The sequence below is a fragment of the Enoplosus armatus genome, chromosome 9, assembly GCF_043641665.1.
Source record: "Enoplosus armatus isolate fEnoArm2 chromosome 9, fEnoArm2.hap1, whole genome shotgun sequence".
Classification (NCBI taxonomy): Eukaryota; Metazoa; Chordata; class Actinopteri; order Centrarchiformes; family Enoplosidae; genus Enoplosus; species Enoplosus armatus.
Window position 1 is genome coordinate 13875713 of NC_092188.1, and position 17217 is coordinate 13892929.

The 17217-nt window shown below is 39.0% G+C and overlaps 3 protein-coding genes across 4 annotated transcripts; 1 reads left to right on the forward strand and 2 right to left on the reverse strand.

Moving 5' to 3' along the window:
* The first annotated feature begins 3472 nt into the window (after positions 1 to 3472).
* Positions 3473 to 6751, forward strand: LOC139290084 (potassium channel subfamily K member 5-like). The gene is made up of 5 exons (XM_070911777.1): positions 3473 to 3703; positions 4393 to 4504; positions 5290 to 5456; positions 5577 to 5745; positions 5885 to 6751. The coding sequence occupies exons 1-5, from the start codon at positions 3518 to 3520 to the stop codon at positions 6586 to 6588; spliced, it is 1338 nt and encodes a 445-aa protein (XP_070767878.1). The 5' UTR covers positions 3473 to 3517; the 3' UTR covers positions 6589 to 6751.
* An 8-nt stretch (positions 6752 to 6759) lies between these two features.
* LOC139290085 (serum paraoxonase/arylesterase 2-like) lies at positions 6760 to 11171 on the reverse strand. The gene is made up of 9 exons (XM_070911778.1): positions 11089 to 11171; positions 10765 to 10832; positions 10463 to 10518; positions 10107 to 10272; positions 8382 to 8505; positions 8088 to 8288; positions 7877 to 7958; positions 7198 to 7326; positions 6760 to 7118 (listed from the first exon to the last, which is right to left on the reverse strand). Exons 1-9 carry the CDS (start codon positions 11169 to 11171, stop codon positions 6957 to 6959), a joined length of 1071 nt encoding a protein of 356 aa, XP_070767879.1. The 3' UTR covers positions 6760 to 6956.
* Positions 11172 to 12198: 1027 nt separating this feature from the next.
* On the reverse strand, positions 12199 to 16507 carry LOC139289854 (serum paraoxonase/arylesterase 2-like). 2 transcript variants are annotated; one of them, XM_070911500.1, is made up of 9 exons: positions 16378 to 16507; positions 16165 to 16235; positions 16015 to 16070; positions 15311 to 15470; positions 14544 to 14670; positions 14252 to 14455; positions 14082 to 14163; positions 13020 to 13148; positions 12199 to 12890 (listed from the first exon to the last, which is right to left on the reverse strand). In XM_070911500.1, exons 1-9 carry the CDS (start codon positions 16452 to 16454, stop codon positions 12729 to 12731), a joined length of 1068 nt encoding a protein of 355 aa, XP_070767601.1. In that variant the 5' UTR covers positions 16455 to 16507; the 3' UTR covers positions 12199 to 12728. The 2 variants fall into 2 exon arrangements, with proteins under 2 accessions (XP_070767601.1, XP_070767600.1); XM_070911499.1 differs by having other exon boundaries at positions 15308 to 15470.
* Between the last annotated feature and the right edge of the window lie 710 nt (positions 16508 to 17217).

A 17217-nucleotide genomic window follows, 5' to 3' on the forward strand; every position in this document is an offset into this window, starting at 1 on the left:
GTGACCAGGTCAGGAGAGAAAAAAAGATTGTGTCAGTTCAGTAAAATACTGATTTTATATAGATGACAGGACACACAATAGAGAGTGTAAACAATTAAATCAAAAATATGACAGCACACAGTCAAAGAGATGTACAATACTCAGGTGAACCTCTATTTTGCATTATAAAAGGGACACGAATGAATGAATACTGCACTGTGTATCATAGCTTGAACTTAAACAACTATCCATTCATCACAAAACTAATGGGCCTGAATCAGGACACGAATAGCTCTGAGAAAGTACAGCATGTAGAGCTAGCAAAAACTAGGTAACCAGGTTAGTTAGTTGACCCAAATCTTTAGGTTTAGGTCAAAAATATATCTTCCAATAACACTATCAGTATAATAAACAGACCCTATACAATTCACTGTTTATCTTACTGCGAACATTAGTCTGACTGTGTGCTCTTGTTTCTGATAATTAAGCTAGGTAGCCTATCTTTGGTCTATAAAGTATTTAGGGCCCCGAGTCTCTGAGCTGGTGAGAGCAACCTTACAACAAACATTGCGGACATTACTCATCATTTTTTATCGTGCACACCAAAGACTACAGTAGGTTAGGAGTCCTGTTTCTTAATTTCTATGTAGGCTAACAGCACAAACATCCCTGACCTCGTCGTATTTGACATAATCCCTCTAAATACGGAGCAGTGAACTCCAAACGAACCGCTGCCGCGAGGAAACGGGAAATGGGGGGAAACAACTCGCTGGGAGAAAGGTGTGCGATGTCAACACTATAACAGTGTCTCAGTAGGCGAGTCATACCTGAGCAGACTGGCGTGTCCTCTGTGTGTTTTTCCTCCACCTTTAGTTTGATGCCATAATTCCGGTGTTTCCCTTCAAAACAAGTTGGGAGACTATCGGGTCAGGTTCGCACAGAGAGGCGGTGTCGCAGCAATGACGACGCACTAAGTCACTAAGTAGTGATGGGTGGGGATCAGAGGTGGGAGCGTTAGTTAAAAACCTCATAGATTACTCCATACTTGTTATTATTAAAAGTAATGATACGCTGGTAGTCTCTGAGGAAGCAACATACAACATTACATACCCTTACACGTGCCAAGGCATTTCTGTTTACCATTACAGGTGAGTCAGGTCCAGTATACTTCCTGCAGCACAGTGGTTGTTAGTGGGTGAAATAATCCAAAAACGGCCTCAACGCAGATGGGGAAGCACTGAAAGAGATGTTAAGATAATAGTGTTCATGTGAGTACTACACTTATCAAAATGTCAGCTCCGTGCAAAACAGGTGCAGCTCTCCTGCTGTAGTACTGTTGTGTGTTCACATGACTAGTTTCAGTATCAGGACCTGGATATCAGAGGAATGTGTGGTCAAAGATTAAGCCTTTGTTCAACTATTGCCAACTTTGTGCCAGTCTTACAGTGACCGGTCACAAGCAGTCTGATATCAGCAAAGTCACAGCCTCCCCTGCTCGCATGTGGAGCCATTTCCTTACACAGACTTTACTGGTGGCTCCACACAGGGGCGCTGTTGTGTGTTTGTGTGCGTGTGTTGAGGTCGAGTTGGAGGTGGGAAACACTTTGCAACAAAGTACACATATTTCTATTGTCACCCAGGAATTAAACATGAGCTAATTACTAAAAAATAGTAGGCTACTATAAAATAGAATATATAAAATATTCACAAGTACGTCCTGAATGTATATGAACCAAGGATTGCAAATGGATACTGATTGGTTCCTTCTTCATCTTCTTGGTTGATGTCATGTATTAAGAAGTAACCAATCATTACGTCCTTATTAAATACACAAGTTACTATTTGTCTGTGCCCCCTTGTTAGCTTGTTAGCTTGTTGTTGCTTCACTTGGATGTTTCACTGTGCAGAAGGATGTATGTGCATGTTTTAACTAGGTGATTGAACCTTTTTTTGTGGAAAATCTTTATCAGACACAAATGATTATTCCAAGACTATTTATACGTGTTAAAATGTGTAGAGGGGATCTTTGAAGAATGCATTATAAATTCACTTGTCAACTCTCCACTTGTGTGTCCCCTCAAGTAAAGTAGTGCATCAAGTGTATAAGGCCCACACACAAATCCTAGATATGAGCTCCATCTGATGACCTTGGATAACTCCTTAAAAAGCAGTGTGAATTCCCAGAAGGTGGGACGCGCACCTCAGTCTAGCAGCTGCTACAGCTGGAACATCTGTCTCAGTATTACCTAAAACCCAGTGGCCAGTGATGGCACTGTCCCAGTAGGTTAGCCCAATATATCTGGCCTTAAAGGTGTACTCCAGTGATTTAGTATTGCACTTCCATAAGATTAGGGGACTCACAAGAGACAGATAAAAAAAAACAATTAAAAAAAAGAATGGTCAAACTTGAAGTAGCAGAGGCTGAGATATCCTGACCTTTAGGCCATTTTAGTGCCTTTTAGGGTAGGTCAAGCTCCAAAAAACACTCGATCCTACACTCCTCATTGCAGTTCACCAGCATCTTTCATTAGACCTCTCCCTTCTACGTCTTAGATGCCTGCTTCTTTCAAAACCAGCAGTGACGAGGGACGGTTGTGGCTCAGCGGGTTGTTCACTTATCTATAATAAGTACTCATTTTAAAATCAGGGTTATTTAAAAAAAGAAATCCACAGAAACACAACTGTCTGAGTTGTAGCCCTTGTGACTAATAAACTGGGCATCATGTGGAAAATCGGTCGATTTAACCCAGAAAATACAGTGGTTAGTTATTTATCCAGCTTCTGTTTCATAGATAGATAGACTGCAGTACCAATATACTTCCCTTTTGAACTTTCACATGCAGTATATTCTCACACCGAGGACAACACCTCTCATCCACTATCATGCTGAGCAGCCAGGATCCACCCAGCGTGATTAACTCCACACAGTTAGCTAGAGCCTTCTGGATGACCGCACATGAAGATAAGAGCAACCGTCACCACCAACACACACCAGTTCTAACACACGCATGCACACCTACACACAAGTGTATTTGGGCCTACTTAGGACATGTTGCCCCCGGTTGAATGTTTCCATAATTCCTTCATGCGGGTATTCTGCAACCATGAAAGAAAGGAAGATAGGATAGATAGATCGCATATATACACACAGGCCAACCAACTTTACTTTGAAAAGAAGGCAAGAATATGTCAATTTGGCATCACAACACAATTCAATTTAATTTGTGTAGGAAACGAAATATTTTGAAATCATATGAGCTTTTTGAAAAACTATTTTTATAGTTTTGGGAACCTGGGATGTTTTTGTGTTTTTCGACTGGTTATTCCAATATAATAATAATGGGATCGTGTACATATAAAGTTAAAACAGCGCCTAATGAAATGATCTAACTGAACAATATCAGTCCCTACTGAGAGCAGTGTGATACAACCCATTATGTTTCACCAGGAAGAAAGCAGATCGGGTTGGATAACGACGACAGCCCCCAGTAGGAGTATGAGCTGCTCGGCGCCGTGAGATTGAAGTTATGACTTTAATATGGCTGATAAGGGTCCATTTTTAACTTCGTGTATTATTTTCTACCTGTCGATCGGGGCCGCGATTTTCCAAATTCTTGAAGAGTCAAACTGGATGTCAGCCAGAGATCAATACATCCTTCAAAAGGAAAACATTTTGAAGAACTATGCCTGCTTAACAAAAGAAGGCCTGGATGAGATTTTGGAGGTATGGATCCATCTGTTTTTAATAGTATGACAGATTTAAAAAACAAAACAAAACAAAAAAACATGGATGTTGGAGATAAATTGTCCAAATATCCGAACTTACACTTACTATGAGTAACATTGCGGAGATTGACCAACCAAAGAACTCCCATCAACTTGTTGTCATAAAGTTGTTAGATGAAAGTAATAAGTCAAACGATGTTGCCCTTTATTAGACCGTATAACCAGCGTAAATGTGAGCGCATTATAAAAGCTAAACAGAACAAGTTCGGTGCGTTTACATATGAGGACACCTGGGAACCTGTTTTTCCTGCTCAACCACCGATTTGGCTGAAGCGGATCATGACAACAATTAAACGAGTAAAAAGGATCATTTTGATTAAAATGCGATGTTCATATGTGTTATAGCACAGGAAGGTTGTGAGCTTTCACGACAACACATGGTGGTGTGCTGAGCGTGAAGGAGCACGTCTCCTTCAACCACAAGTATTTGAATGTTTGCGCAAGGTGTGTCCCGCTTTCAATGGCTGCGAGATTTGTGGCTTCAGTATCATGTTGAATCCGCCCTCATAAACATGCTGAGTGAGTTCGTTGTCCGTGTCGTTCAGGAGACGTAGTGGCAGAAGGTGCAGTAGTTTGTAAATGTTTTTTTTTTTGTTGAGGCTGACTCGCTGTTTCTTCCTCCCCCAGATAGTGTCAGAGGCTGCAGGCCAAGGCCTGACCATCACCGGGGAAACACACCGCAATACGTGGGACTGGGCCAACTCGGTCATCTTCGCTTCCAGCATCGTCACCACGATAGGTCTGTATGACATCTCCAGTGTTTGGCACGAATACAATCCGTGCTGATATTAGTCTTATGTTGATTGATGTCATTCACAACATTGTAAAACAGTTAACTTACAGTTTAAGTATTTTCAATTATTTAGGTCAGACAATACACAATTGTCCTGTAATCATGTGTAATACATTATTTATTTATTTACTTAGTTTTATTTGTGTGTGAGAGAGTAGTATAACTAGCCATTTATAAATGCATTTAGCAAAGGCAAAAAGACAGAAAAAAGCTCAATTCTATTTGGTAATTAGATAAATAATTTATCAATGCTTTATACATTTGTCATAAAGAACAAAATAACTTTTGTCAGCTCTTGAAATTATCTTGAAGACTTCTTCAAAATTGAGAATCCCACAACCCTGATTAAAGAATAGCTAACATCAGTAAACTGCACATTTGATGGCTTACAATGTAAAAAATATATATATAGTATTTTATAAAAGAACAAATAAATGTTATTAATGTTAATTTGTAATTAATGGATTTGTAACTGAATTATTTGCAAGTGATGGAAGTGTGTATTGTAGAGGGCTTCCTGCAAAATGAATAACTGAGCAATAACAAAGCATGCAATACTAGAGGATGATACCCAGTAGCCAACTTATTTTTTCAACCTGGCAACCCAAATTCGATCCTTATTGCTTTATTTCCATCTATAAAGGATTACCATAAATAAAGCCAATAGTCACTATGTTTAACCCTTTATAAATGTATTCCTTGTATCTAATATTTCCTCTTGTGATCTACAGGTTTTGGTAATGTTGCTCCCAGGACTAAAGGTGGCCGTGTGTTCTGCATCCTGTATGGTCTGTGCGGGATCCCCCTGTGTCTGGTTTGGATAAGCGAGCTGGGTTCATTCTTTGGAGACCGGGCCAAACGTCTCTCCCAGGTTCTGATCCGTAAAGGCGTTTCAGTGGTAAGAATAACAGCCAAAAGCAGGAGTTATTTGTCTGAATAATGTAATAGAAGGAAGCTTCGTCAAGTTATTTTGACATTGCATTAAGATGTTCTGTGTTTCTTTTCTCCCTTCTGTCAGAAAAAGGTCCAGTTAACCTGTACAGCCATATTTCTGCTATGGGGGCTGTTTGTGCACCTGGTGATCCCTCCATTTGTTTTCATGTCTGTGGAAGGATGGAGCTACCTGGAAGGCCTCTACTACTCTTTCATCACACTCACAACGGTTGGTTTTGGAGACTATGTGGCAGGTAGGTTTGATTTATGGCATAATGTAACTCATTTAATCTAAGGTTAATGTTTCTCTGAGGTCATTTGTGGGTCTGAACTTTTCATTTCGTTCAATCCTTTGTTATAAAAGTCATGCCGGTGCATCGACTCTCGTTTCAGGTGTAAATCCGAACATGGATTACCCCCGGCTGTACAGAGTATTTGCAGAGTTATGGATCTACATGGGCCTGGCCTGGCTGTCTCTGTTCTTCAGCTGGAACGTCAACATGGTAGTGGAAGCTCACAAGGTGCTAAAGAGAAGAAGACACAGGCACAGACACTTCTATGATGTGGAACCCCAGCCTGTGGAGGACAAGCATGACCCAGACGTGAAGCCGACAGCTATTGACATCTTCAACTTCCCGAAGGAGGACGACTACAGCACTGTCATCAAGGAGATTGGAGCCACGGCAAATACAAAAAAGACTGCAGACAACATAAATCGCTCAAAGAGCTGCAGCGACATCTTGGCCACCAACATCCAGACCCTGGATCACTCGCCTCGGCACAGACGCATGATCAGCATCAGCGAAGTGTTCATAAATGCAACACCCGTCGAGGACAAAGGTGAACAAGAAGTGTGTTCTCTAATACAAGAAAGCAACGAAGACCCTGGACCTGCAGAATGTGTGAGGGCGGTTAATGAGGAGAACAAGGACAGCTGTGTGTTTGCTTCAGAAACTGGTGGCATCATCTTCACTGTACCTACCACAGATGCTACAGAGGAGAAAAGTGTACAGCACCCTGATGGTGGGGGGACTAGGTTTACAATATCCAAGGTAACAGAGGGGGCTGTGTTAATGGACAAAGATGAAGAAGGGTAAAAGATCTTTTCTAAAACTTCCTTTACCTTTACCAAAATTGTGGAACCTGTCAGACAGTGCTGTGGGAAGGAGTTTTGTATGAATGTATCATAAATACTGTTATGTATCAAGAAAACAAACAGAATTTTGTGAAAATGATACGAAATTACTCTATACAAACTAAGGCTGCAGTTTCCTGGTTCACAATGATATTATTTTATTCAACTTCTCAAATATTATCTGCACACAAAGAGCCAGTGTAAATTATTACTCTTCTTTTGCAAATGGTGAATCAAGATTACATTACATTCATCCCGTATCCACCCAAATCTTTTGTTACAACATTTCTATTCTTAAACAGTAGTGACCATAGATACAAAATACACCGATTATTTCAAATCACAGCACAGGGCTTTGTGGAAAACAGTGCCAATCAGCAACTTTCCCTCGTAGGGAGCAGCTACACTGGAGGCCATGATCACATGGCCGTTATCAGTATACTCCTGGCTCACCTCCGGGTGCTCTGAGTGAATGTTCTTGATCTGGATGACCTGGAGGAAACATGAATTAAATTATATTCAAATGACAATGTTGATACATTATTTAATTAAACAAAACAAACCCACTAACCTCAGAGCCAGGTGGATCTTCAGGGTCATACTTTTGCAACTTCATGCCATTTGGATGACAACCCAGCCAAATGTCACCTGTCTTTGGGTCCACCTCGATGTTATCACAGAGTGACCCAACAGCTACAGACTGGTTGGAAACATTACACACAGTGAATGAGAGCACAGCATGCACAAATATTGTTTTTAGGATTAAGTTGCGAAAAAAGCACAGTAATAGTGATGTTAAAATTGTTAACAGTTTGACATTATGGGAAATACGCTTATTTGCTTTCTTGCAAAGAGTTAGACGAGAACATTGATACCGTTATCTGTACTTACAATAAGAAGCTACAGCGAGCAGCCGGTTAGTTAAGCTTAGCATGGAAATGGAGAGAAACAGCTAGCCTGGCTTTGTCCAAAGGTAATAACATCCACCTACCAAGACATATAAAACTCACTAATGAACACATTATATCTTGTTTGTTTAATCTGTACAAAAACAGAAATGTAAAAACAACAATTTCAGCTTTTACAGGTGGTTCCAGGCTGTAGATTCAGATTTAGCTGGCAGATATGAAAGTGGTATCAATCTTCTATCCAACTCCACAACAAAGTGAATACGCATATTTACCAAAATGTTGAAGTATTCCTTTAATTTGTTTTTGCTGAGGGTAGAAAATAAGAAAACACTGCATTACCTTAAGGTACACTAATTGTTCCCCTTCTCGTCTCTCGAAAACGTCTATCTCATGGTCTAAGATATCTGCAACGTAAACGTGCCTGTAAAAAAAAGCACTCCTGTTTTATTATTTTAGCATTACATAGGAAACTGGGATATTGCTGTGGAACTAAGTTCAATTTAAAAAAAACATGCACATGCAGTGACTGTCGAAATTAATTGAGAATTACTGTTTGTCAGGCGATATGTTGATGCCATTTGTGGACAGAAAGCCATCGGCTGCCACCCTCACTTCCTTTGGACTGTAGTACACAACATCACACCAGGCGAGGCCAAGGATGATAGTCATGAAGTGAAGTGCATCATTGGGAAAGGAGTGATCATTTGTGGCGTAGAAGCTCTCCACTCCCACTGCAACAATGTCATTTACACTGAAAGACATGATGAATGAGATAAAAAGCATATAGAGATTGGCGAATGTAAAATATGTGATACTGTGAAGGGGTTTATTACACAGTACATACCTGTGGAGTAGGGGGTGGGTGATAGACTTTAGGTGCACAAGTGTGTTGTCCTGAACAAAATGAAAGATCTCGACTTGGCTTTTGTGCTGAGGGTGATTGACAACAAACAGGTACACAGAGTCATCTGCGAAGAAACAGCAACGTGTTGTCGTGTTGTCATTATTCTCCTCTTTTACCTTAAGAATATCTTCAGATCAAAATCATCCAGCAGCACCTAACAACACAGTTGAACTTCAAATAAAAAAGATTCTGTCAGCGTTTGACCTGTGTTCTGGTATTACTGTAGCACCATTGCAATTTCACTTAGAAATAGTTATAATCCTTTAGATTTCAGAATCAGATCAGAATCAGAAATACTTTATTTATATATATTATATTTTATTCCTGGTTGATTAGGCAACACTTGTGGTTTAACATTACATGTCGCAGAAAGTGATCGTTGTCTTTGTTTTGTAGACACATTTTTGATGAACCATCGTGGTCAACACTAACCTCTGTGACAACTACATTGTGTCTCCCGTGGCTGCTTCACAATAAAAGCCACCCTGTGTTTGTCCAGTTGAAATATGTTTATGTGAAGCAACAGCAGTAGGAAATGTTGGGAAAGGAGGCTTGCCGGAGGAGCTATGAACAAGGATGGACAGGTGTATCCTTTGCGGCACCCGTGATGTATAAAAGAGGTGTGACACACAGGTGGAATATACAAACCATGGCGGGAGCAGGACTCTACAAATGTGTAAGTGTTCTTTTTGTATTTCTAAGATGAATTAGTTATTTAAGATGATCAAATGCGCGATAAAACTTTCTTCCTTCACAGTTTGTGTAGCGCCTCGTAGGGCGCTGTTCTAACCGCATTCCGTCACCGACATCTCACCTTGATATTACTTATGTTTTTATCGTTGAATGTAGGCTACACACAATTCAAATGCTATAATCATGACATGATGTTTACAAGTGCAAACAGCTGCTAATGTCAACTTATTATATCAACATTTTCTTGCATTCAGCACTAATTAGCTATATTTAATATTGTCATATAGTAGTAAATAAAAAAATAAAAATGTGTGACATCTGTATATTCTTGCCTTGACTCCTCTCTCCTCATGTCTCCTCCTTGCCTCCTCCACTCGCATCTCAGGTGGGAGGGACTAAGACGGGAGAAGAGGAGGCGAGGAAAGGAATGTAGGATGTACAAACTGAGAAATGAGGGGAGTGAGTCTGATCAATGAGATCAAATTACAAACAGTCACACTGGATTACATACTGCATCTGTAAAATTCAAATTAAATCCCAAAAACCTTTCTGGGCAAAATGTTGCATAAAATAAAACAATACAGGAGTCCTCCAATGTCAGGTAAGTAGCCTAATATAATATATAAAAAACTAATTTATACTTGTATATACCACTTCCAGTCCATTTCATTTGAGGTTCTATCTTATCTTACAAGCTATCATTAAAAAAAATATCCTTTGGGATTTAGAACAGTATACTGTATATTTTTGCTTCAGACTATTCACACAATATGTTGCTTGTGTTGTCAGTTGTGACAATAAGAGGCAATGTTCACTTGATTCAATTTATATGAACTCACGAGAACCAATGAAAGGTGTCTAAGCCTTCATGTTAAGGTTTTTACAATATTTGATTTGTCCTCATCAAATTAATCATGCACAGACCTTTTCTTTGTTCTATAGTTGAGATGTTGCACCTGATTTGTACTTCACCTGCTTCATCAATGTATACACTGATGCCATGAGGGTTGAAAGAGCTGAGGTCCAGCTCTCCTTTGATTTGCAGCTCCACTGGCGTTGGCTTTGGGTGCAACAGATCCAAAACGTACATTTTCCCTGGTTCATCAGAGAATGAAGGCACTCCAGGATAATTCAACCCCTGAGTGGAAAACGCTGCATGTAAGATGTTGGTTGGTTGAGGAGGTCATTACACAAACACTTCTGAATTATCCTGAATAATGTCAACTAATTTAAAACTGCTGACCCATAATGTTGAGGATTATTTAAGGAAACGGCATAGACGCAGTAGTTAAGATTGATGCAATTATGCTCAAATGTTAATAACGTACTGTGCTTAGAAAGGCCAGTCCATCTCTTAGTATTGTGATATCCTCTGCCCCATAGTCTGTACAAAACAAAATAGAATAAAAATTGTTATACTATCACAGTTACGTAATTTTACCACCGTCACATTACCACATTGCAGACACTTGACCTACTGCCAGTAAACTGGACTTCAAACTCTTCATCTATGATCACATTTCACATTGAAATGGCCAAAGTCCAGAAACATGTTTAAATGACATTAATGCCATTTTTGACCATGTGACCAACTTAAGACTGACATGAACATAAAGCCAAGAATGCCTACCAATATTATTTAAATAATGACAGTTGAGGTGTTTCACAGGCACTTCTCTGGAAGCAAGGCTGAGTTCCCTGCAGAGAAAATTAAATATGACAAAGCCCTTCATAGGAAAACACAACTAGAACCTGCAAGTCCACTGTACCATATTCTATGACCGTGCCATTAGCATGCTCGGGTAATGATAACCTTGTAAATCGTTCCCTTTCTGCATACTCATACGTGATCTTGTAACTACTGTAGTAAACAGCTGTCGACATTGAGAAGCAGTCCTACTAAACCTGTACTATGCCTCCATATATGGTCAATAAAGTGATGATATATACTTACTTTAGTTTAAGAAATCTGTGTCCAATGAAAGCTGCAAAAGCAGCGACGACAGCAGCAACTAGTGCCTTCTTCATGGCGGCCATGTTAAGAAGTCAAAGGTTACGTTTGTGTGTAGTTTAAGATTAGTTATTATTGTTTGTGAACGTGCTGCGCAGCTTCCGCCACCAGGTGGTACCTTTGAGCAAGTCTAACAAGTTTTGAAGCTGAAGTAGTAGAAGAAGAAGAATTATGTTTCGGTGGTTGTTCATTGCAGTTTTTAGGAGTAGAAGTGTGGTTTTTTCAGCTGCAGAGAAAACGAGCTGGCGGACTACAGAGGAGGAACATAAGCTCCTTTGTTCTTGTTGTAAAGTGGAGAAATAAAGTCACTCCAAATTTAACTAGCGTCCTCCTGAGTTTCTGGCTGCAGTATACACATACATAATTATCAAATGAAATGTCTATTGCTTATTTTGTAGCTTTCTAATCGTGACTTTTCTGTCCATGCTTATTTTCTTTGGTTTCTAGAGACAAAACAGAAATATGCAGCAACAGTAATCACTACGGTGGCCCGGAGAGTTCAACACACTACTACGACAACAAAAGATGGAGCTAAAGTGTGTACGCAAGAAGCACCATTATACCTACCCCATGATTACTTTATGAAAACTGGATGGGGTATTCCAAATTGGCATCACAATTAATCCAATGGGAAACTTCTCAACCAGCAACAGATATGGACCAACTTCGTTTTTGTTGTCAAGTCAGGTATTTATTTAAGGATCTTAATCAGCACACCTCAGAATAAAATATTTGGGCCTAAAGAAGAAAAGAACAAATCAGTAGAGGGGAATATATAAATATATAAAATAATTAGGATAAAAGGAGGAGTAAATTTATACAGAGTACAATGGAGAAAGTAAAAGAAGTAACGAGGAGGAGGCTGGACAGACCTGAGTTTCTTGTGGGAAAACAATATATGACTTGAGTTATGCAAGACAGTTTCATCAACTAGTATTGAAATCCTGTTTTTCAAGCGTTGTTCAGATTTATATGCAGTCAGCTTGTGTGCAGTCATATGTCTGAGGGCATACGGCACAACTTTTTTAGTGCACATTTGTTGAACCATGACAGTTGCAGCATGACTCTTTGTTTTATTTAGATTCAAATTCATTAAACAAATGTGACATCATCAATGAACACAAATAGCAATTAAAACCTTCAACTTTAAAATGAAAAGATTTCACACTTTCAAGTGAGCAGTGAAAAATATTATTTTCATGAAACACAGCAAAGCAATTATATTCTTAGATATACTTCTTACATGTTTTCCATGTACTTATTTCACAGTGGTTCAGGTATCTGGGCAGTTAAGTAACTTGACACCTTCAAATACTATAAAATCAGGTAAACACCAACCACCTATCTTCAGGCACTCTTGCACCAGTTGAGAGATTTTCAGGGTCTATTATCAGATCCTGTCTAGTGCAACAGGGTAAAGCTTCTTAAGTGTTATAATATTCATGTACACCTCATTCAGATTATCATTGCCCTGTCTGATTGAGAGCCTTGCAAAGAGGTAAATCTTGATTTCCTTTTCTTTAACTTAACTTATAAAAAACCCTCTTCTGCTTACTGAAATCCATATGTCAAAGAGTCATTTCCTACTTCAAATCACAGCACATGGCTTTATGGAACACACTGCCAATGAGCAACTTCCCCCCATAGGTCGCCGCTACAGAGGAGCCTATGATCACATGGCCATCGTCAGCGTACACCTGAGTCACCACTGGCTGATCAGAGTGAATGTTCTGGATGTTGATGACCTGAAGAAAACATAATCATGAGAAACAAAGAATTATAACAAGATGAATAAGTGTAAATACTCCGATCAGTAGTTTAGGTAAGCAAAATATTGCAGAAATAGCAAAATAGACTTTAGTCTGCGGACTAACCTCCGATCCAGGTGGGTCTTTGGGGTCAAAAATGAATGCTTTCCATCCATTGGGGTGACAGCCTAACCACAGGTCACCAGTTTCAGGGTCAACTTCAACGTTGTCACAGAGTGAACCTACAGCCACAGACTGGTGAAGGTGTCGTAGATATGGTTATAATCATACATTCATCATGGTGTATTGATTACCTTAAATGACTTCCTTGCCTTATTGTTTAGCATCAGTGTATATTAGTTTTGCAGCGCTTTAACCACATTACGTGAAGAATATTTGCTATTTGTGCCTACTCTTATTTTTCTTTCAAAGTAAAGCTGAAAAATGAGAATCCGTATAACACTTCAAGTTACCTCCAGTAAAGAAGTAACTGTTAGTTTACAGCAACAGCCTTTACCAACTCCATTCCTTCATCATTGTATATTAATATAAAAACTGTCACAATTAATATTAAAGGGTATGCATCATGTAAAAACAAGATATACTCAAATAATGCTGTAAGTTTCCTTTAAAAAGGACATTTATTCATGCATTTATTCTGAAAGTAATGTCAATTAGAGCTGGTTAATGATTCTGCATTTGTTGACTAATAATGGAATTGTATCAAGATGATATGATCAGAGTGTGTTATTGTTTCACAAATTTCTGTTGTCTAAATAAATTATTCCCATACATTTGTAATTAAAAATGAAAACATGAGTTTTTGAAGTTTTTTTTTAAAGTGAAGAATTGTGTCCAGTATAGTGGAACAAAGTCAATAAACATCAATGTGATTATTTGATATCTTATTTTGCATACCTTAGCCATACTGTCACATCAATATTGGACAAATTTTACTAATATTGTGATGATTAACATCATGATATTGAATTTACCCATACTCCCCAGCCCTAATGTCTCCATATTAAGAAACGTATATACAAGTATTACACCTTACACATTTGTATTGCGTAGTATATTAGTATAATAATAACAACGTATACTTATTAAAGCTGATGAAGCATACTAATTAATCAGTGGAAAAACTGAAATTAAATTTTCATATTGCTGAAATTTTGAATTATTTACCTTCACAGAGACCAATGCATTGTCTTCTTTCCGCTCCAGCACATGCACGTTGTGGTCTAACAGATCCACCACATATATATGCCTATACATGAGAAGGAATATCAAAATGAAGAATTTCAGACATTCACAGCATAAATTACCATTTGCATAGCCCTGCTCTTCATTCTTACCTTTTGTCTGGTGAGATATTGATGCCATTGGCAAAGTAATATCCCTCGGAGACCACTTTCACCTCCTCAGGACTGTAGTACACAACATTAGCCCAGGGCTGAGCCAGCAGAGTCTCAACCAAACCTTTAAGGATTTCATTGGTGAAGTAGTGATCATTGGTCGCATAGAAGCTATCAACTCCCACTGCAACAATATCGTTTACACTGGAAAGACAAGATAGTTTTACAAATATTGTTGCAGACTGACCAAAGTTTATGGTAAGTGCAATTTCAATTTGTCACCATACTGTACCTGTGGAGAAGTTCATGTTTGATGGTTTTCAGATGCACCAGGGAGAGATCATCCTCAACAAATCTGAACAGCTCTACTTGGCTTTTGAGTTCAGGATGATTGACAACAAACAGGTATATTGTGTCATCTGAGAAGAAACCAGGAAAGCATTGTAAAATAAAAAATGCTGGCGGTGAATTTGTGTGTGTATGTTAAGGTAGAGGGACATGCATGACTTGGGAATACAGTTGGAGGTCTAAGCTGCTATATTCTGCTGTAGTTACACACATGTTTGAGACTGTTCTTCTGAACTCGTCTGTAGTTTTTCCTCAAAAAAGATGCCCATGCATTTTTCGTACAAATAAACACCACTTTTGATCTTTATTTACTTATTGTATTATATATCCACACTTTATTTGAAATGTACTGAAACGCCCAAGATAGTGTAACAATCTTAGCTACTTCCTGCTACAATGTGATTATCACAACAGGTTTCTCCACATACTCTGTATGCACACACAAGCATGTATTCACAAAAAAACAAACATAGACTGTCTTCAGTAGTTAAACAGTCAGCTGAACTGAAAATTTAATTATTCTTCTCTTGCAAATATACTTGAATTTGTGCTACTAATGTATATCTGTTGATAAATGCAGAATGCTAAATGTTAAATCTGGATCAAATTGACAAAGCAGTAGAAAGCCACTGGACTTTTTTTTTTTTTTAATCTTGAGACTTGTGTGTGACATGTGTGCAACCGCTTTTAAGTGATCAGTGTTTTTACCACTTGGGTCGGTGTATACACTGATGCCATGAGGGTTGAATGACTCCAGATCAAAGTTTCTTGGCATGCGCAGCTCCACTGGTTTCATCCGAGAATCTTGCATATCGAGGGAGAAAATCTTTCCGGGCACATCTGAGGATGGCAGTCCAGGATACTTCAGACCCTTGAGGTATCAAAAATATTTTAAATTATACAGACTATAAAAAAACATTACATTTTAAATTATTAAGTAAAATAAAATAACCTTTGATCAGGGACAGTGGATTGGAAAGCGGCCTTAGCCCAGATTTAGTGGCATAGCCCTTGTATAAGAGGGTTGTTTTCTCCCCAGTACCAGTACCAGTATAACATGTTTACTTTAAGAGATGCTCGTCAAGTACACATGCAGATAAATCAATAGACCTTTATGGAAAGTTCGTCTGGTTTTGAGTGGGATGGGGAAGGCAGTTTACTCGATAATTAAAATAATTGTTAGAAGCAGTAACAATGAAATGAATGTTAAACAATGTTAGTTTTCCTTGTCACATTACAACAATGATTAAAGGCCCGGACTGAAATAATGAACTTCATCAAAGTCAAACAGATGGAAGAGAGCTCGGCCATCGGGGTGGTTTTATTGACAAAAACAAGATAACTTTTCTGAGTTGTTTTCTAAGTGTGTTTAACCTTAGCAGTACATTTGGCTGCTCTTGAACTCAAATACTTACAGTGCTGATAAAGGCAAGCCCGTCTCCAAGGATCGTTATATCCTCTGAGCCATAATCTGAAAATACGATAGTGGCGCACAGTTCTTTTCAATGCTCTCGGTTCATGTTCATCTCAAGTTTTTGCTGCATTTTCCTTCTGGCGTTACTTACCCAGATTTTTGAGTGCGACACAGTTGGGGAGGTGATTCTGGACCAGCTCCCTTGAAGCGAGGGACATCTTCCTGTAACGTTTTCAACACAGAAGTAACATCAGGGCAGGTGGCCACAACGCGACTTTTTTTCCTACAGAAAAAAACTCAAACGCAACAAACGCAGAAACATTGCCGTATCGTTTCAACGTTAATGGGGTTGCTTTCTGTTTACCTGAGGTTGATAATCCTCTCTCCTAACAGCATCGACAAGGCCGCTATTACAAGCGAGATGAAGACTAACTTTCCCATTTTGAAATAGCGACAGGCAAATTTTCACAAACAGCTTTAAACTGCCTGAGTGCTGCAGCCGAGCAGCAGAGGCGTGCCTCTACAGGCGCGACTAATGCTGCCTTCAGGGCTGTCGGAAATATGCGAGCAATGCTGTACTTAAAAGTTACTTTTTTACTGATTAACGTTGCCATCTTGTATTCTATGCATTGCTACATTTCCATTTTAAATGTACAAATACTTCAATTACTTGCAATGACATCTTGCACACCTGCTTGATGCCCCCCCCCCCCCCCCCCCCTCTTTGTCTTGCAGCTGCAGGACAATGTAGCCCTGTGTTGGTATATCTCTTGGTTCACAAGATAAAACACATGACATTTATGTTTATTGTTAACAATAGGCCCCCAAAAGCAATTGAGCACGAGAAGTTTTTAGTATTTGTGACTTCCAACATATGAGAAGCACCTGAGTGCAGCACGATTGAGTGTGAATGTGGATTTGAACTATAATTTACATAGTGGGTGGGCCATCTTCAGAAAAATGTACATAGACAAACATAGACTAAATGAAAAACGAGAGACCAGTTTACTTTGCAACTGCATCACAAAGGCAGTAACAGCAAAACACTGCATATCCAGCAGAGCAGCAGTCTGGAAAGGCTGTACACAAGAGTATAGACAAAGTGTCTTTTAGGCCATATCCAGCCAGCTGAGCATTGGCTCTACAGCAACTGTTACATATTAATTATATTTTATTGCACAAAGTGGCAACTAATCATAAATCC